A 20,668-nucleotide genomic window follows, 5' to 3' on the forward strand; every position below is an offset into this window, starting at 1 on the left:
CTTTAGGTAAGGTATTTTCAAATGGCTGCACAACCTCGAGTTTATTGCCAGAGGCTAGCGATTATTAACTTTCTGAACAGCCTGCCTTTGAAATTATCTCCTAAATGGACGCCGTATGTCTGACATACGTGGTAGGCTCTTTGTTTTCGATCTAATAAAGTGCATGTAATTCAATCTTCAACAGAAACTACTGTAAGTCCGATGGATTATAGAATGGCCAGTTTTTACCCCTTTGTAATATTTTCTGAAGATTTGGAAAGCCCATCTTTCAAAGTAAATCTTCTACGGTTGTCTTATTGGTACGAGATGCTGTCATTTTTATTAGGTATGATTTCTCTGATTTGAAAAGGAAGTCATCGCTGCAACAATAGCACTGCAACTATTAAATATGTCTGATATATATGAATTATGTCAAGAGTTTTTAGATGGCAATGAGGAACTTTAGGGTTTAGCAGATCTTCTAAAAATCAATAATACAATACCGAGAGTACAGGTAAGAGACGGTAGTGTAATTGATTTGGAGACTTTGGTTAGTAATACCTAGCTCATATATTTGAAGTATTTCTTATAGAGAAAAATATATATATTTATTAACATTTTTTGATTTACTCGTGAAGAAATCGATGGATTGACCCGCTGTATGTACTTACTTGAAGTTATCAGCTTTGATAATAGGATATTTCAGGGCAAGATTACGGCTTTATACACATTGTTAAATCAGCTCCCCAGGCCTAACTCCTTGATAGGTTTTCACCTGAAATAAGGTTAGAAGCATGAACAGGTATTCAGTGTAATGAATATGTTATTATATTTTATTCATGAACAGCGAAAATACCTTCCCGTTTTAGAAATCGAATGCTAGACACCACAAAAGTGAGAAGTGTATACAGTGGTAATATGTTTCTAAGTTTTCAAACAGAATCAAATATCAATGCTCAAGAATCCCGTTTGGAAAATATAAGCTTACAAATTGCAAGTTCCACTTATTCTATCAAGCTTGAATTATATACACTATGAAGAAACCATACTGTAACTCTATGTGAATGGCTTATCTCTATAATATGAAGGTTTTCGCAAAACTCAAATCTTGTATTTGATCGTCCAAAGTTCGTCGATATGGTATCCCAGCGTTAGACTGTATATCACAATTAATCTGCCTGATATACTGTAAAATATCAATCAATGTTATCATATGAATAGGGTTATTAAAGGGTCTAATGTTTCCTGATCAACTTTGTACATGCTGTAGATTGAGGCCATACAATTTCATTGATAAGCATTTAAAGGTGACAAAATCGATTCGCTAGTTTTTACTGTTCTTGAATATCGTCTGTCCTAATGCTAGCAGCCTGTAGTTTGCAGTATCAGAACTGAAGGAATTGGTATTGCCAAAAACTGCATTCGCAAAAGTCTTGCACAGATTGACCCTACATGGGGAATTCAAGTCTGGATCTGCCAATTACCAACTCTTATCCCCTACTTTATCCACTCCCTCAATTCTTTTTGGCACTTTGAGAAGCACTACAAATTGATCAGATGGGGCTTTATTGGGGACAGCGTGATAGGTGGGTTTTCTCAAAGTATAATTTAGCTTCAGGTTAAGACAAATAATTATATACAAACCTTGTTGGTAATATTTATTTTAGATACTGTCCAATTCCCAACCTCCAGCTAGCAATTCTTTAATCTCCATTTCCGAAGGCTTCACTACCTACAGTATGCTTCAAAAATGCTATTCTCAAAATTGAGATTCCCACGAACACTCATCTCAATAATGACGTGGAGAATATGCTAATTATTAAGCAAATGATCCTTCTACACACCGATAGTTTGCACCCTATTTTTACAACAAATCAACTCAAAATATACAGCTTGAACGTCTCTGGTATAATCATGGTCTCAAATTGGGATATTGATTCTAAGCTTTTTTCCAACAAATGGGAAAATTAAAGAATCTTATTTCATCAAAGCCATGAAGCTTGGCTGGTAGATGGTAATTGCCTTAACAGTGTAATTCAATTGTGGATATAACAGACTCTAGATTTGTTTTGCGCTTTTTGGAATTACCAATCTGTTAGGTCTGCCAAATCCAGTTCAATAATCCGTAAGTGGAATGCTAGTTAGGCATGTTGGAGGTCGATATCTATCAATTCAGATAGTAATGATGTGAAATACATTTCTGAAAGATTTTCTGCTCCTGAGAGATTCCCTCTTTACAATGATGCAGGAGGTGAACAGATGAATCTGAATGAGCCACCATATCTTTAAATAATCAGTCAATTTTAATTGCTTTGGACAATACAGTTTGGGATGCAAGAACACGGGGATTAAGTAAGTGTAACAGTATACTATAAATTCGTGAAGCGTATATTTGAAGAATTGGTAAGTACGGCGTTATCAGTATGAGTTGGGAATAATTTAGTATATTACATCAATCTCCACCCTATTGATAGTTTGAGAGTTATGCGGTCAAGGAGACAAATTTATTATTAGCAAACCAATTCTCTAACACTCGTAGTTATACCTACCTGTATAAATTCTCATATGCAAATATAAGTACCTCAACCGGATCGGACTTCTGTTAACCGAACCCGTAAAAGGACTACAATTTAACCTACTTTATACGAGTCACGCACTCAAAATATGAGTGCTACCTAGTAGCATTGGGTATGGCTTCCCCAAAATCATCTCCAACAGCTTGAGAAACCCATAATGTGGATTCTGACTGTTAACATCGATGTAGGAGGCAGTGGTGTAAGGGGTAATATTGATTGCCACAGCTGAATAGTTATAGGCACTACAGTACAAGATGAGTCAGAAGGGCTCAAGAGAGAAGGTGGAACGCGTAAGAAAATGTATATGAGTCACAAAAAATATCTGGAGGAGATACGGAGGAGATTAGTAGGAGATCAGAAGGAGATTCGGAGAAGATTTGGGGGAGATCAAGGGGAGATGGTGAGGAGATCGGAGGGCGATCAGGAGGAGATGGGGAGGAGATCAGGAGGAGATCAAGAGGAGATAGAGAGGGGATTTGGAGGAGATAGAAAGGAGATCGGGAGGAGAGAGGGAGGATATCGGGATGAGATCGGGAGGAGATCGGGAAGAGATAGGGAGGAGATCGGGAAGAGATAGGGAGGAGATCGGGAGGAAATCGGGATGAGATTGGGAGAGATTTTGAGTGAGTGCTAGATAGGGTTTGGGAGGTGATACTGGAGAGGGAGGAGTGTTCATATAGATGGTAGATAGGGTACTGGAGACGGTTTTTTGGGGGAGAGATAGTCGCGCGGGTTGTAGATAAAATGGAGGAGTGTTCATGCAGGTGATAGATAGGGTAGTGGGGTCGGTGCTGGGGAGGGAGAGGTGATAACGCGGAGAGGTAAAATGATAAGGAGGATTCTCATTAGGTTTGGTGAGTTCCAAATTCTTTCCTTCACAACACTCTCTGAACATCCTCCCTGAGCGTATTCAACAAATCTGAATTACTATCAGCTACCATAATCATTAAATGAAAGTTCCACTATTATAGGAAGAGAAATATTTAGCTGTTAGCCCCTTGATCTATTTCTATTTCTAGAAGTAAAATTACTTTTACTTTTATTTATTTTGTTCTTACCTATCCCCCTCAAAATCCTTACTACTTAAACTATCAACAGTTTCCACAAACCTAAGATATTAGAATACCCTCTGCCAGATCCGATAGAATGCCTACAGGCTGATACTAGAAAAAGGTTATGAAAGAAATTTATATATATATAGCAAACAAGCCATCTCTACTCAAGAAAATTAAATAAAATCATATTGATTTTGTTGTTACCTCTATTAAGAGACACTTTTCCAATCTTACTGATAGAATTAATGATAGAATTGTCAATGATACCGCTGCCTTTTTCAAACAATTCAAACAAATGCAGCAACTGACTAAGCATTCTGAATTACATGCTGTTATACAGTAGAGAAGGATGAAAATTACATAGTCAATAGGGTTAGGGCTTTGTTTGTCATATATTTTAACCCTAACGAAGATGATAAAAGGAGAAATTATTCCTTACAAAAATTTCCGATTGTTGAGATTAGTCTATACTATAAACCCTATCCAACTACCAACAAATGAGTTTATGAATCTGATGCTATTAATGACATCTTGTATGACTACACTCAACTAAGAAAACCCAATGATAAATGATTGAAAATTCCCCAGATAAGACTTTTCGATCGTCCTCAACAGCTGCAGCTAGATGTTTCTGATTAGTAAAATTTGATCTTTATTGATCCCTAAAACAAAGAGATTGTTGAGTTGGTTGATAGGAATTGTATGCTTGAGGTTAGAGGCAAGATTTTGAATTGAGTCGATAAGGTCATTGATAATATATCTGATATCAGGATATCTGTTCGAGTAAGTAAAATTCTCTTAAAACTTAAAATCTTAAAACTAATTTTTCTTTAGCTTGAAAACCCCGGCAAACCCACCCAAACTAGTCACTCGGCTGGCAATAGAAACAAATATAGTTTGAATTTAGTCAGAAATATTACTTCTATCAGAAGCTGACAAGGGATTTTGAAAAATAGGGAGCTATATTTTTGCTCTTCTTTGGAATATGTGTCTAGGGAGATTGTCGACTCTTATTATTCAAAATTTTTTAGGTTTTTGCAACTCTAGCTTGACTCTGAGAATGAACTATACAGCCAAAGAAAATACAACCTCTGGTGTTCTTGACTACTATACTGTTCGAGTAGAATAGGACAACCTTCAATTTAATTTTATTCAAATGACATAATGTTCAGAACTTTTGGCATATAATTATGCGAGGAATTTTTCAATCCGAGTACGAATTCTTCAATTTTACTAATTATATAATGAATAGAGGAACCCATAATGATAGATGCCCCAATAGATATACGCTTTATTTTGGATGAATTCTAGAACATATACTACCAATACGGGGGGTCATTTCTACATTCCCAATCATGGAATCAGGATCCGACAGACTATAAACTCAGTTGTAGTTTGGAAAACAACTAATTTCTATGGTATTACTCAGCCGATTAATAGTATCCATGATACTAATCCTGACTCTTATTAAAATGGTTTAAGTATTGTTACTTTTATTTGATTGGTAAAATTATAGGAGAAATATCAACAGGATCTGATAACTACGAATAAGGTTGGGAACTACTGATGAAATCTGATGATGAAGAGAAGAAGTCTAATAGAGTAATGCTAGTGTTCGGATCGACTCAGTATACATTCGAGTTGGGGCAGGATTTGAAAGGGGCTGGAACACATTGATGTAGGAGTCGAGAGTAAATCAGGGAGGATTTCATGCGAGAACTTGAATTATATGAGGTTTTATTTAAAATCTCATTGGTATATCATATCAAGGGAGAACAGGCCAGAAATCGTATGGAGAAGAGGAATAATAGTATTGTTCTAAAAGTAACAGGAGAAAAGCGAATATTCTGTAAAGAAGAAAGAGAGAAAGTACAGGATCGGAGGACAAGCCCCCTATATAAATCAAAAGGAAATTCTGACAACTAATCTGTGTAACTCGAACCAAAGAAACATAAAGAACCAAATAGAAACTAAATTCGAAATCCAAGATTTCTTTGTACAATATAACCTAAACCGACCTAGTGCTACCAGTCCCGACCGTAATCCAAATACAGTAAATAACACTGAAACCATACTAATCTTTCAACTAACAAAACGATTTCAAAAACCTCCATACGATAAGTGGGGTGGGAGCCGTCAGGCTATGATAAGAAGCAATTCCAGTAGGATTATTAACAAGGAATAGAGGAAACTCCAGTATAGGTATTATAAAGGAGGAGCAAAAATGAGTATAAGAGCATTAGGATTGAAATATTGTTTGCAGTTGATCATATTAACGTATTTCACTGGGAAACCGCCCGTTACCAGGTAACCGTCCAGGGTTGAGGTTGGTTATTCACAAAAGCATCTGTTTCAAGTTGCCCATTTCCCTGTTTGTAAACCTAACTTCATAACAATTGCAATACGATGACTAGCCTAAAAGGAAAAAGACTGGAAGAGAGGGAAAAGGTAATAAATCAAGCAATTCTTCATTATAATGACTCCTTAAATCCTTCTAAATCAATGCATGTATCGGCAGAAACATTTGATATTCCTTATACTACCCTAAGGGACCGGCTAAAAGGAGCTGAAACCAGACATACAGCAAATCGGTCTCAATAGTTATTAACCAAATATGAAGAATCTACGATTATTAAATGGTGTAAATGGATAGATGATTGGGGATTTCATGTAAGACTCGGAAATGTAAAGGAAATTGCAGCTTACTTAGTAGCGAAGCGGGAGAAAGGGAGAACTCTTGGGAAAAATTGGCTGAGCCGATTTTTGGCAAGAAACCCACAACTATCATCATCTCAAGGAAGTGAGTAGCGAGTATTCCGCAGGGCACGAAGAGCGTAGCAGGGGACGGTGTGGGAGCTCCACGATATGGGTACTACGGGGCTCTAGCGTCGGTAAGGTTTGAAGGGGGACGAGAACAAAGCGAGGCGGTGGTCTTCTTGAGAAAAGAAGAGAACGAGAATATTATATAGCAATAGACAGCGTAGATACAGAAGACGTTGCATAAAGAAAGAAGAAGAAGAACACAAAATACAAACAAACGCCCCCCTTAATATACTCAAGGAAACCCCAGCGATGACAAATCCAACATGACTCATACATCAACGATCAACAGAACCCGGTAGAACCCAATAGAACCTTTCTGACTAATCCGACTCTTCATAACCCCGTACCTCCACTGGTCGATCCATGAAACATCAAAATTCAGTGAACGATTATATAGACAGAGAGCTATTACCAGCAATCTGGAGCTTCTAAAGGATTATTTCAAAAAAGTAAGGGAATTATAGGTTATCAAGTTACAGTTTATACTACCGGTATTATGTTTACTAATCTGTACTAATTGAAACAAGTAATTGCTCTTTACCACGTTCTTCCTAAGGAATCATACAATATGGACGAGAAAGGACTCATGATGGGGATGGCTGCAATGGTCAAGGTGATTTGCAGGAACAGTCAGAAAAATTCTCGCTTAACCCATTCAGGTAATCGTGCGTGAGTTACCGTTATCGAATCTGTAACAGCAGCTGGAGTTTCAATACCGTCGATGATAACCAATCAAAGCGCTGCACACTATATAGGCTAGTATGCTGATTTTAGCTCTGAGAAATGAGATGTTGCTACATTTGCCTATTCCCCAAAAGGTTGGACCGATTCTAAATTAGGAATGGATTGGTTGGTCGATAATTTCGAGAAATATACTGCAACTGTAGCAAAAGGCCGATGGAGACTATTGATTTTAGATAGTCACATATCACATATGACCTGGAAATTTTTTGATTATTGCTTGTCTCATAAAATAATGCATTTTTGTCTACCTCCGAACTCTACACATAACTTACAGCCACTTGAAGTTAGATTATTCAGTCCACTTCAGAAGCATTATAACAATATTCTGAATCGGGCTATGGAAACTTCAGGTGGAGACACAGGACTTAATAAGGGACCTTTTCAAAGTATATTAATTAAATACCTCATTTAAATAGAATCATCGCTGACCATATGATAGATACCAATTTGAAGTTAGAAGGCGGATGTACACGAAAAGCAACATCCTCGCTGCATGGGCCAAAGCCGGTATTGAACCTTTCAACCGTCGTCGAGTTCTCAATTCTTTTCATTCGCCCCTAAACTGCAAAAGCCAATTAGTTTTGCAGTATCTGACCCTAGTACTCCACGCATAATCAGAATAGCACGAGCGATAACCTGTAATGAAGCCATTTCAACTGTCTGGTGTATGAGTATACACAGGGCCCGGTTACATGCTGAGAGTTATTGTTGGAACCAAATTGCACAGTGATATGTAAGTACCGACAGTGTGGTGAGCTACCAGCTGTTAGAGTAGCTACATTCTGGGCGATAGGAAGGGGATCTATTCATGGGAGTGATAACTGACGAGTCTATGTCTCATCAGTAACTAGAACACCGGTCAGAGTGAAGCTCTGATTTTCCGGTGCTCCTCTGTATCCTCTGAGCATTGCAGGTCCACCGATAGTGGCAGGGACTACGCCAAGGAAGTCTACAATAAGCGAAAGCTCTACAGCAATGATTAAGCTTTCACCCGAGTCGCAGCTCATTCATGCAGGCCCCAGTTGTGTGGCAACCAACGCTGCAGGTGTTACAAATGCTTTAACTAAGGGTGGTTGCCTTGGGTATCGGAAACACCTGCTAGCGCTTTGGGAAAAGCGCTGTAGCGGTGGTATTATTTCAACAGCCGATGAAAGGCGTCACCGGAACTTAGTAAGAAGTTAGGAGCAGAGAATAGAAGTCTTCGGAGTATAAGTACTCAGGCTTATTCTCGCCCTTCAGTCCTGTTCTCCCCAGTGGTCATCAGAAAGAAAACGAAGTTCTTATCAGTAGCAGAGCCATTAAAGATTATTGAGTTCTAGCGATAGTATCTTTGAATAATCTCAACCTGATTGTTTATCTTGCACGGCCGTCTCTATTCTCTCCTATTCTATTTTTCTTAGAAGAGACCCCCGTTACACAACCAATCGAGCCCTAGCACTTGCAAATACTGCTGGATCGGAAAATATCAAAGAGTTGTGCACTTTCATAGAAGCCCTGAATAAGGAATTGTAAATCACTGTTACAGAAAAGGAGATTGGAGACCATATTAACAGCCAATTCCGGAAATCCATTGCTAAGAAATCAACAGCAACAACCGATCAGAAACAGTTCAGCAAAGCGAGAGTTATTACTACTGAATATGTTGAATGGCTCAGGAAATCAAGAGAGGAATCAGATAGTAAGAAGGTAGCAAAGGCAGTGAAGGGGGAGAAAAAAAATTGAAAAAGTGTAAAGGGAAAAAGGTCAAAACAGTCGGAAATATCACTATAAATAATATGGATAATGAAGATATTTCATAATTCTCAGTTACTTTATAGGGCAAACTATAACATTTTGTAACCCGTGCGACCACTAACAACCATATAGTTACCAATTATATATATATATCATGTCCCGGTCTGAGTTTAACACTACTAATACATTCAATTCTATGCATCCCACTCCGTCGTTTTCTCATTAAGCAATTTGTTTAGCTTTTCCTCTGAAAACTCTCGTGGCTATAAACGCCTCCAATTTCTTTCAATTTTAAGCTTTGTTGCACCCTTGACTGGTGCCCGCTGAGCGTTCTTAGGGTTTCTAGCTCTCCATTCCGCAGAACTTACTTTCTCCCTGTTTTTTTTTTAAATCCTTAATTGAATTTATAAGTATTACCTTTTATATAGAATTTAAATTAATATTAATATACGAGAAGACTTCCTATTTGTTATCTTTTTAAGAGCATCTCTAGCTTCTTGAGGTTTCAGTTCTTTGGCAACTGTAGCAAAATGGAGGAGATGTTCCCAAACAGCTCTTCGGGGGTCTGGCCTGTTACTGAAGTCCTGATGTAACGGCAGCTAGGCGGATTGGCTATGTGAGTTGTCTGGGTACAAGGGAGAAGGATTATATAGTGTGGTTGGGTTTAGCGAAGCAAGTTTCTATTATGTTCTTTCTGTTTCTGTTATGTGAGGGTATGAGTCAGCATTGGGATAGGGTATGGATATATAAGGGGGGCGTTGTCTTGTGATTTCTTGTTTCTCTTTCTTTCTCTTTTTCTCTTTATGCAATCTCTGTACTTTACAGTCGCGAATACTATTTGTTTTGCGCTACGTCATAGGGTTTACCCGGTATACTAGACCAGGTACAACCATCCATAGTCCATAGTCCACAGTCCCCGTTCTTGCCTTAGGAGTACCCTTCAGCCCCATAGTCCATAGTCCACGAACCTCCTACGTCCACGTCTTCGCCTCGGTTGTATTCCTTGGCTTCATAGTTCCATCGCCCATAGTCCCCGTTACACTTAGGTTGCATCCTCTACAGCCAACCGATACAACACCACCTTGCTTAGCTCTGGTCGTGACTATGTCCGACACCACTCAGGATACGCTGTTGCAGCGTCTTTCAGAATTTCTGATCACCTGTGGTCCCCTCCCAGCCGATATAGACTTCGGCGAAGAACTTACGGAGGCTCATGGTCTCATTGCTGAGTGTTTGGAGGCTCTCACCAAGCCTCTTGACACCCCCGCGCCACTAGAACCCGTTATCGACACGGCTCAGGAAGAGGTCATTGCCGGCCTTACCACAGAACTAGAAGCAGCCAACGAAAAGGCTGCCGATTTTTAGCAAACCTTGTGCGATAACCAGGAAGATTCTACCGAGATCATCCGAGGTCGCGACGAGGTTATCGTTGCTTTGAAGATTGAGCTGGAGGAATCGAAGGCTGAAGAAGAAGAGCTTCGATTCCGTCTGGCACTACACCAGGAAAGTCTCGCCATTGTCGATGAGAACCTCGCTGATGCTGAAGATGAGATTCTTCACATCACTTCTGTTGCAAACGCTTGGGAAGTTCAAGCCAATGCCACCATTGCCGATCTTCGCTCCCGTGTCTTCGTCTCTGCCGCTAGAGTTAAAACCCAATCTCGCCATGTCTCCAAGCCTCGTTACCTGGCTCCTCGCACCCAAGATCCCCGTTCCATTAGCAATTGGCGAGAGAGGCCACTTGAAAATGGGTCCCCAAAGCCGGCATTAAAAGGTCAGCCCCTTTGGTAAAAAATGGCAAACCAAAGGGGCCAGCCCCGCCACCTGTTTCTGTTCTCCCTGCTGCTGCTGTGTCTGAGGATAAGATGTCCGAAGACTCTTTTGTTGTTACCTGTTCGGTCTCTCAGAATCCGGACTCTTTTATTCCCACCTACGCTCTTATTGATACTGAAGCATCAGGATATGCTTTTATCGATGAATCTTTCGTACGTCACAACAATCTTGCAATGACCCCCCTTAGGAAATCTCGCCAGGTAGATGTTATGGATGGAAGACCTATCCAGTCAGGAGAGATTACTCATATTGTCAATGTGTTGCTGGATATCCATGGTCATCGGGAAACTGCATCATGTTTTGTAACGAAGCTGGGACACTATCCAATTGTGATGGGAATACCTTGGATGCGACGTCACGATGTTACGATTCGGCCGAAGGAAAATTTACTTGTTTTTGACTCTCAAAGCTGTTGTCAACACTGTTCACTCAGTGGAACGACAGTCACTGTCCATGGAATATCGATTCCTCTACCAGAACATCATACTGTTGTCGCTTCAGCAGTTGAGAAATCCACCGTCGACGTCAAGCAACTAGTACCAAAGGAGTTCCACCATCGTCTCCATATGTTCCAAGAATATGATGCTTCAGTCCTTCCACCACATCGACCGTCACATGATATTGAGATCGTATTGGAGGAAGGTAAACGACCACCGTACGGACCGACATATGGATTATCCCAGGTTGAATTGAAAGCACTACGAGAATACCTTGACGAAAATCTACCTAAGGGATTCATTCGAGCCAGTGAGTCGCCAGCGGGAGCACCCATACTATTCGTAAAGAAAAGTGATGGGACTCTTCGGCTTTGTGTGGATTATAGAGGCCTTAATGCAATTACGATTAAGAATCGCTATCCGTTACCATTGTTAAAAGAAACCCTGGCCAAGCTATCAAAAGCGCAATATTATACTAAGCTGGATCTACGTTGGGGATATAACCAAATCAGGGTCGCCGAGGGAGACGAATGGAAGACGGCGTTCAGGACTCGTTATGGACATTTCGAGTATACTGTAATGCCGTTCGGATTAGCTAATGCCCCTGCCACGTTCCAACATTGGATCAATGATATTTTACGACCATGCCTCGACCAATTTGTGACAGCATACCTAGATGATATTCTTATCTACTCGGAAACCCTGGCAGAACACAAAGAGCGCATTCAAAAAGTTTTGAAGGTACTTGATGAAAATCATGTTCACCTTAAGCCTGAGAAATGTGAATTTATGGTCCAGGAAACGAAGTATCTCGGCCTTATTCCCCCCCCGGATGGGAATAGAATGGACCCGAAGAAAGTTGTCGATGTTTTGGAATGGTCCACACCAAGGAATCTCCATGATGTTCAAGTATTCCTGGGATTTGCGAATTTCTATCGGCGTTTTATTTTAGGATATTCAAAAATTGTTGCTCCGCTTACGGCTTTGACCAAGAAAAATGTTAAATTCGAATGGACGGATGAGAGGGAGGAGGCATTCCAGACATTGAAAAAGATGTTCACAACGGCACCCATACTAGCGCACTTTGATCCGAATCGGAAAATCGTAATAGAAACCGATGCATCCGACTATGTTTCTGCTGCAATCCTGTCCCAACGTGATGATGAAGGAATTTTACATCCAGTTGCTTTCTTCTCAAAGAATCATTCCCCTGCGGAATGCAACTATGAAATCTATGATAAAGAACTTCTGGCAATTGTACGATGTTTTGAGGAATGGCGACATCATTTGGAAGGGGCACAATTCCCAATCGAAGTTCTCAGCGATCATAGGAATCTCGAATATTTCATGCCAACAAAGCTATTAAACCGTCGACAAGCCCGTTGGTCGGAATTTCTTTCACGTTTCGATTTCGTCATTCAATTTAGACCAGGGAAACAAGGGGCAAAGCCGGATGCATTGACTAGGAGGTCGGGTGACCTACCTAAAGAGGGGGATGAACGGTTGACGCATCAAAGCCAGGTGGTTTTGAAGCGAAAAAATTTGGATTCAAAGCTAAGTTTGTTCGCGGGTTCTTTTTCAAATGAATCCGCTGAAGGAATGTCCACTGTAGAAGAGTTGTTTTCAAATGCTTATCAAGTTGACAGTTTCCCGAACAAAGTACTCGTGATGCTTCGGAACGGCGTCCGTCACTCGAATAAGATTTCGCTTGCCGAATGCACGGAAGACAATAACGGTCGGCTACTTTATCGTGGCGCACTCTATGTACCGGATGACAACGATCTTCGACTAAGGCTCCTAAAGGAACATCATGACAAACCATCGGCAGGCCATCCAGGCAGAGCGAAGACTTTGGAACTCCTGAATCGAGAGTACTACTGGCCACAGATGCGAAAATATGTCGACCAGTACGTTAGGAATTGCAATGTGTGTGCCCGTAGTAAGGCACCACGCAATGCACCTTATGGGGTACTTCGACCTATGCCAATACCCGATGGACCATGGAGGGACGTATCAGTGGATTTCGTTACTGATCTTCTGGAAAGCGATGGATATAACGCGATATTGGTGGTAGTGGATCGACTAACCAAGATGCGACATCTGATTCCTACAACTAAAGAGGCGGATTCAAAAGAAGTAGCGAAGTTGTATATCAATAATGTTTGGAAATTACATGGACTCCCTGAAACTATGGTATCTGATCGAGGAACACAATTTGTTGCGGAATTCTGGAGGTCCCTTTGCGATCGTTTGGAAATATCGCCAAAGTTCTCTACAGCGTTTCACCCCCAGACGGATGGACAAACGGAAAGAATCAATGCTGTGATGGAACAATACCTGCGAAGTTATGTTTCTTATCAACAGGACGACTGGGTTCGATGGTTGCCAATGGCCGAGTTTGCAACAAATAACCATGCTTCGGAAACGACGAGAATCTCTCCATTTTACGCCAACTCAGGGAGGAATCCAAGAATGACTTTTGGTCCTTTGGAACATGGTAGGACGACAGCGGAGGATCAGGCCAATAGTATTGCAAGGGAGATGAAGGATATATTGGATTTTCTAAAGGATGAATTATTTCGAGCGCAAAGGATTCAAAAAGAGTCCGCCAATATACGTCGGACTCCAGCACCTCACTATCGTGTGGGGGATAAAGTTTTCTTATCAACACGCCATGTCCTCACTAAACGCCCTTCGAAGAAACTCGATTAGAAATGCATTGGACCATATATCGTGAAGCGGATCGTTAATCCTTATGCCTATGAGTTGGAACTCCCTCGTTCTATGAAAGTTCATCCCGTATTCCATGTCTCTTTATTGTCATCTGCAGCAAACGATCCTTTACCAGGACAACAACATTTACCACCACCGCCGGTCGAAGTTGAAGGACAGGAGGAGTGGGAAGTCGAGAATATTTTGGATTCCAGGAATCGTCGAGGAAGATTTGAATACTTGGTTAAGTATGCCGGTTATGACGAAGCTTCGTGGCAGCCATTGTCGGATGTCGAACATTCGACCGATATTGTCAAACGATTTCACGAACGATATCCACGGAAGCCTAAGCCTACCAGGAGGTAGGCCGTAGAGGGGGGAGTGGTCTGTAACGGCAGCTAGGCGGATTGGCTATGTGAGTTGTCTGGGTACAAGGGAGAAGGATTATGTAGTGTGGTTGGGTTTAGCGAAGCAAGTTTCTATTATGTTCTTTCTATTTCTGTTATGTGAGGGTATGAGTCAGCATTGGGATAGGGTATGGATATATAAGGGGGGCGTTGTCTTGTGATTTCTTGTTTCTCTTTCTTTCTCTTTTTCTCTTTATGCAACCTCTGTATTCTACTTGCTCGCTAAGGCTCGCAAAGAACTCCCTGATAACAAACCTCGCCTTAAAAACACTTTTATTTTACTCCTCTCGGTTTACCCTGGTATACCATACCAGGCTGAGCCACTTTGCCCCCGATCGTACGGTCGCGTTTTGTTGTTCCAAGCGAAAGAAACCTACGAAACTGGCTTCTAGCGAAGAATTCTCTAGTCTTGACCTCCCGAAGGGAAGGAAAAGAAATCTATCCGAAACATCACTCTACGCCGCCAGAAGAACTGGACACTCAATCATGTCGCAGCAAGCCTCGCTCCAGTCCTTTTTTACCCAGTCTTCCCAGCCTTCCCAGCAAGGGACAGCCCCCTCGCAGAACAGGAACACTCAGGTTCCCGACCCAACCCCACCCGGAGCTCAGGAACAAGAATTCTCCTCGACCTTTGCAACAGAATCCGACTATAACGACCCCTACCAACCGAGAGTCGACTACCTCTACCCGAGCATTGTCCCCCAGGACACGCACACCCAGACGGACCTGAATTACATTACCTGGGCCATTAGACATGCCACCAGCCGAATCTGCCCACCCACCGACAGGATTGAAATCCTCGAAGAGCAAACGACCACACTCCGGAGAACAGTGGATACACTGAGGCATCAAATTGAGGCGCAGACAACTATGATCACCAGTATGCACTCGGCGATCCATCTTCTCCTCAACAAACAGCCACAACCGCAGCAACCGCAACAACCACAACAAAACCAACAACAGCAACAACAGCAACAACAGCGAAAACAACAACCGCAGGGACAGAGAATGCCCCCTCCAGCGGTCCCCCAAATAATTCCCCAAGCAGCGCCTCAGGCAGCCCCTCAGGCCCCCCCACCCGCACCCCCCCAACAAGCCCCACCCCGTGGATGGAAAGCAGGCACCTGGGCCGCCGTGGCCTCGGCACCCGGTCCTGCCCAAGGAAACTTCCAAGTTGTCGAGAGGAAAAAGAAGTCCGCAAAGCCGAAAGCGGACCCCATCTTCAAACCAGAGTACACCAAAATCAACAGGGAGATCATTGTTGAAACCACTGCCCCATCCGACGTCAACCCCTCTGAGATCAGGACCCTAGTCAATGCAAGGATTCAGGACGAATCCTGCTATTTCATTTCAGCAAGGAGAACACCCAAAGACAACTTCATCCTGGAAACAAAGTTCGTCACCCCTGCAACAAAGGCAATGGAATATGCCAAAGAAATTGAGGAGGCCCTCCTCACCCTACAGGTACCGGTCGCTGTCATCCGCGCAAACTCTAAATGGTCAAAGTTTCTCCTCCATGGAATTCCCACAACGGTCGGGGAGGGCCTCGAGGCGGGACAATTGGTAGCATCAGAAATCAGAAGCAACTATGGAGAGAACTTCCAACTTGCACAGATTCCCCGCTGGATCTCCAGAGCAGAGACTCGAATGGAGAAAACCCACTCGTCAATGGTCATCGCGCTCCCAGGACAAATTACAATGGAAACACTAGGAGTTAAATTCCTATCTCTCTTCAACCGAAGCTGCCATATCGAGGCCTTCCTTCCAACCTTCCCGGATACTCAGTGTGCAAAGTGCCTCGAGTACGGCCACCGCCAAGAGAAATGTAAGAACAATGGGAAATGCGGCCACTGCGCCGGAGATCATCTTACCAGTTTCCACCCATGCAATCAATGCCAGGGAGGACATAGATGCACCCACACTCCAATCAGATGTCTGAACTGTAAAGGAGCTCATAAGGCCTCCGACCCAGCATGCCCCGAGAGAGCCAAACGCCGATTCCTCAATAAAGGGAAGGAAAATGCCCCACCCGCTCAAGACCCACCGGCCGCACCCGTCCAAGAGCTGCTCCCAATAGTTCAAGTACCAGCCACCGCCCCAGTCGGAGCCACACCCGTTCCCGAAGACGACCAACCCATGACAAATAATGCTTAGGCCTCGAACCACCGCGCTCGCACACCAACTCAATTGTGCACGGAGCGAACTCATAACCAAGGCGGCGGTAGAAGAAGCGGAAACAGACTCTAGTATTTATTTCCTATTATTACAAGAACCATGGACCTCAGCAGAGGGATACCCACCAGAATCAAATCTCTTTTATATTTTTACGGCCAGCAACACCAATACAAAATGTGCAACATACGTCCGCAAAGATGCCAATCTCAAACCAAAACACCACTACACACACGATAATTTCATAGTATCGATTACGGTAGAAATCCAAACCAAAAAAACCCAAATCCTAAACATATACTCCCCAGGCCGAAGTGGCCCCTTCGCCCAAATAGCAAGTACAATCCAAACCCTTGATAACTGTCTAGTAATGGGAGACTTCAACTGCCATCATCAGATGTGGTACGGAGTAAATTCACATGAGTACAGAAACAACATTCGAGCAGACCGGGTCAACGGGGCACGGTTAAAACGATGGATAACCCGACAAAAACTGACCCTCCTGAACGAACCAGGCGTCTTTACGCACTTCCCCAGAGACAGAGGGAAAAGGCCCACAACCATCGACCTTGCATTTGTAAAAGGCCCAATACTCGACCATAACCTACGATGGAGTACTGAACCCTACGGAGCGGGCTCAGACCACGGGAGAACCTCCGTCCACTTACACCTGGAAAAACCACCTTTTGTACCAAGACGAATGTGGCGACAAACAGACTGGAAGCTATTGGAGAACCACATGTCAAACATCTCAATCCCTGGAGAGGCATGGGAAACCAAGGAACATACGGAACAAACTGTCGATTTCTTCCTAGAACTGGTTAGATCAACAGTCAGCATAGTAACACCACTCTCGAAGGAGGGGGTAAGAGCCAACTCCTGGTGGTCAGATGAGATGAAACAGATGAAGGCAAGGGTAAACGCAGCAGAAAGGAAGGCGAGAAATACAAGGAAATCCAATCACGTGGAGGAACACCGGAAGGCTTGCAGAGAATGGACAGTCATGATCCGGAAAGCAAAAGCGGACCAGCGGGAAAAGACGATGAACGAGGCGAAAGGTAGTGAAGTCTGGAGAATCCTAAGCGCAGGAAAGAGACGAGACACAATCATACCAACCATACAAGGTGAAGAAACGTTTGCGGAGAAGTGTCAAGCTCTAAGAGCCCAACTCTTCCCCTCGAAACGGACGTCCCCCGACCATCCCCCCTTGAACATTAGACCCCCCTCTTTTGACCTTAGCAACACCTTCGACATAGTCACCCCCGAAGAACTTAACAAAGCAATCGACTCCTGCCCAGCGCACTCGGCGACCGGCCCGGATGGCATCCCTCATACCTTTATCAAAGCTATAGTCAAAGCAAATACAACTCTAATCCAAGACATGTTCTCCGCTATGCTCCGGCACGGTGTACACCCAGCGGAATGGAAAATAGCTAAGTGTATCCCGATCCCGAAACCCGGTAAAGCAAATTACCATGAAGCAAAAGCCTACCGGCCCATTTCCCTTCTACAATGTTTCAGCAAAATCCTGGAGAAGATAGTGGCCCAGAGACTCTGCACCGCTGGAGAAATCCTAGGCACACTCTCAGCAAACCAATTCGGAGGAAGACCAACCATCTCGGCGATTGATGCCCTCCTGAGAACCTTGACACCAATACAACAAAACCTACTACTAAAAAACAGCACCTGAACCACCCGGCGAGATAGACCAGCGATCCTAACCAACGACATCCAAGGAGCATTCAATTGTGTCGATCACCTACTCCTCGCGGAAATCATGCACCAACAAAAATTCCCCACCTATCTGACAGAATGGTGCAAGGAATTCAACACCGGCAGAAAACTACAGTTCCAATTCAACCATGAGCTAGAGGAACCACAGCCCTATGATTCTGGAGTGCCGCAAGGTAGCCCCATGTCTCCGGTACTATTTATGATTTATGCCGGAGTAATTCTGGACCCAACTAGCAGCCCAAAAGAGATGGACACAACTTACATCAATGACGATGCGCTGGTGCAAATATCCAAAACACCAGGCTTTACAATCAAGAAAATGGAGGAACGAATGAGAGAAAGACTAATTAAAGCTGAGCCACTCCAAATCAAATACGATCCGGATAAATCCGATCTGATCTTCTTCCGGCCCACCACATCATCCATACAACAACCACGACTTCCAGTCAAAGTTAACAACATCGATATATACCCCAAGGAGAGGCTGAAATACGTAGGAGTCTGGATAGATCCAACCCTCTCCTTCCGGCCCCATATCGAAGCAGCAATCGCAAAAGGCCTAAAAGCCCTCCACCAAATCCGAAACACCGCCCGCCAGCCAGGGATAACAGTCAAGACAGTTCATCACCTAATAACACAGGGCTTCCTTCCAAGCCTGCTCTACGGATCTGAGGCTTGGTGGACTGGCGCAGACCACATCATTAGATCGCTAGAACCACTATACAACGAAGCTGTCCGGATCATCACGGGCCTACCTCGATGGACCAAGAGAGCTAAACTCCTCCGAGAAGCAGGACTACCCCCCCTAGAACACCTCCTAACATATCGCTCAAGAAAGTACGGAACCAGAATACTCTGCACCGAGGCAACCCACCCTAACAATGAATCCCTAATCGAGCTCCTCCCATACAGAGAAGCAAACATCAAAGGGACAGGCCTACACCGAATCGCTTCCCTCCTACTCCCATATCAAACCCCCGGAAATGCGAGAGACAAGTGGAATCAAAACAAACTACTACGCGACCACCTGTTGGAAGAATGGAATACGCAACCAATACCGGACTACCATCATCGGGGGGATTTCCGCCCCCCTTCCAAGATTGCGAAACTCACCCTAGCGGAAGCGAAAAACGTTTTTCGAATCCGGTGCCAAACTACCCGAATCGATAAACACGCGGTATATACAGACCCCGAACCATGCCAGTGTGGTATGGAAAACTCAGCGAAACACACACTTATGGAATGCCTAGCGTGGGCTCGAATCCGCGCCCCTCTGATAGAAAAGATCCCCGGAGCGATGACCTGGGAAAACTGGATGTTTACAAACTTGAAAACGGACCTTATCTTACAATTTGCAAAAAACTCTCAACTCTCGAAGTGGTACGAGTCGGCGGAAGCGGAGGCGGACCTAGAAGAGGGGATGGAAGAAAATGATTAGGGACGGGATTAGGAAAGGGTGGTTTCCTTTGTACCTTTTTAACTTTGGTTTTACTTCGTTCTGATGGATCCAGCGCCCGAGTTCGCTGAGATATGTTATTTCTCCTTGTCGTTGGGTTGTTTCTGGTTGAGTGTCGTTCCGGAATTTCCTTATTCTTGTTGATGTTCGTTCGTGTTCGCTTTTGTTCGTGTTTGTTTGTTTGTGTTTGTTGTTTTCTTTCCTTTCGTTCTTTCGTTTTGTTCGTGTTTTAGGCGGTCGGGTCGGCGTGCGATAAGTCTTGTACTTCAAAGCAATATAAGTTTCTTCTTCTTCTTCTTCTGTACTTTACAGTCACGAATACTATTTGGTTTGAGCTAAGTCATAGGGTTTACCCGGTATACACAACCATCCATAGTCCATAGTCCACAGTCCCCGTTCTTGCCTTAGGAGTACCCTTCGGCCCCATAGTCCATAGTCCACGAACCTCCTACGTCCACGTCTTCGCCTCGGTTGTATTCCTTGGCTTCATAGTTCCATCGCCCATAGTCCCCGTTACACCTGATCGCAGGCTGGACAATTTAAAAATTATCTCTGGGTACTCTTGAAATTAGCATCGGTGTTTTGTGCAGGCATAGCTACTAGGCTTTTGGGTAGTGAATTTTTCGAAAGGGTTTTTCTGACTCTCCCAGCAACTGTCTAGTCATATGATGCATGCCGGCTACTGTCTGCTATTGATGGGAGAATTGGTTTAGGGGGCCGATGTTGAAGTAGTTTGGGGGGAACTACATGTACGCTACTGGTACCTCTCTATTTAAGCAAGCGTACTACAACATAATCTATTCATATAGGCTGTGAACCGCAACATGATCTATATATGTAGGCAGAAGCCGCTTGAATGGTTGCAACCGGCGCGACCACCCCAACCTCAACTCCAACCCTAACCCCAACCCCAGCGCGCATGTGTGCGACCGGTTTCTAGGTGGCAGTTGGTTGCTAGCTGAAATACATTAGTTGCCAGCTACAGAACCCAAAAAACTCTACTCTT

At 43.3% G+C, this 20,668-nt stretch overlaps 3 protein-coding genes across 3 annotated transcripts; all 3 read left to right on the forward strand.

Moving 5' to 3' along the window:
- Positions 1-2,853: 2,853 nt before the first annotated feature.
- Positions 2,854-3,132, forward strand: H6S33_003770 (uncharacterized protein; the record flags this gene model as incomplete). The annotated part of the gene is made up of 1 exon (XM_044835503.1): positions 2,854-3,132. One exon carries the CDS (start codon positions 2,854-2,856, stop codon positions 3,130-3,132), a length of 279 nt encoding a protein of 92 aa, XP_044691304.1.
- Positions 3,133-10,015: 6,883 nt separating this feature from the next.
- On the forward strand, positions 10,016-10,216 carry H6S33_003771 (uncharacterized protein; the record flags this gene model as incomplete). Its single annotated transcript, XM_044835514.1, has 1 exon — positions 10,016-10,216. A coding segment is annotated over one exon (201 nt), but the record flags the coding sequence as incomplete, so codon positions are not given.
- Positions 10,217-10,276: 60 nt separating this feature from the next.
- H6S33_003772 (uncharacterized protein) lies at positions 10,277-14,259 on the forward strand (the record flags this gene model as incomplete). The annotated part of the gene is made up of 3 exons (XM_044835525.1): positions 10,277-10,685; positions 10,727-13,836; positions 13,894-14,259. Coding segments are annotated over 3 exons (3,885 nt in total), but the record flags the coding sequence as incomplete, so codon positions are not given.
- Positions 14,260-20,668: the final 6,409 nt, after the last annotated feature.

Source organism: Morchella sextelata (assembly GCF_020137385.1).
Source record: "Morchella sextelata strain SCLS chromosome Unknown scls_16, whole genome shotgun sequence".
Lineage (NCBI taxonomy): Eukaryota > Fungi > Ascomycota > Pezizomycetes > Pezizales > Morchellaceae > Morchella > Morchella sextelata.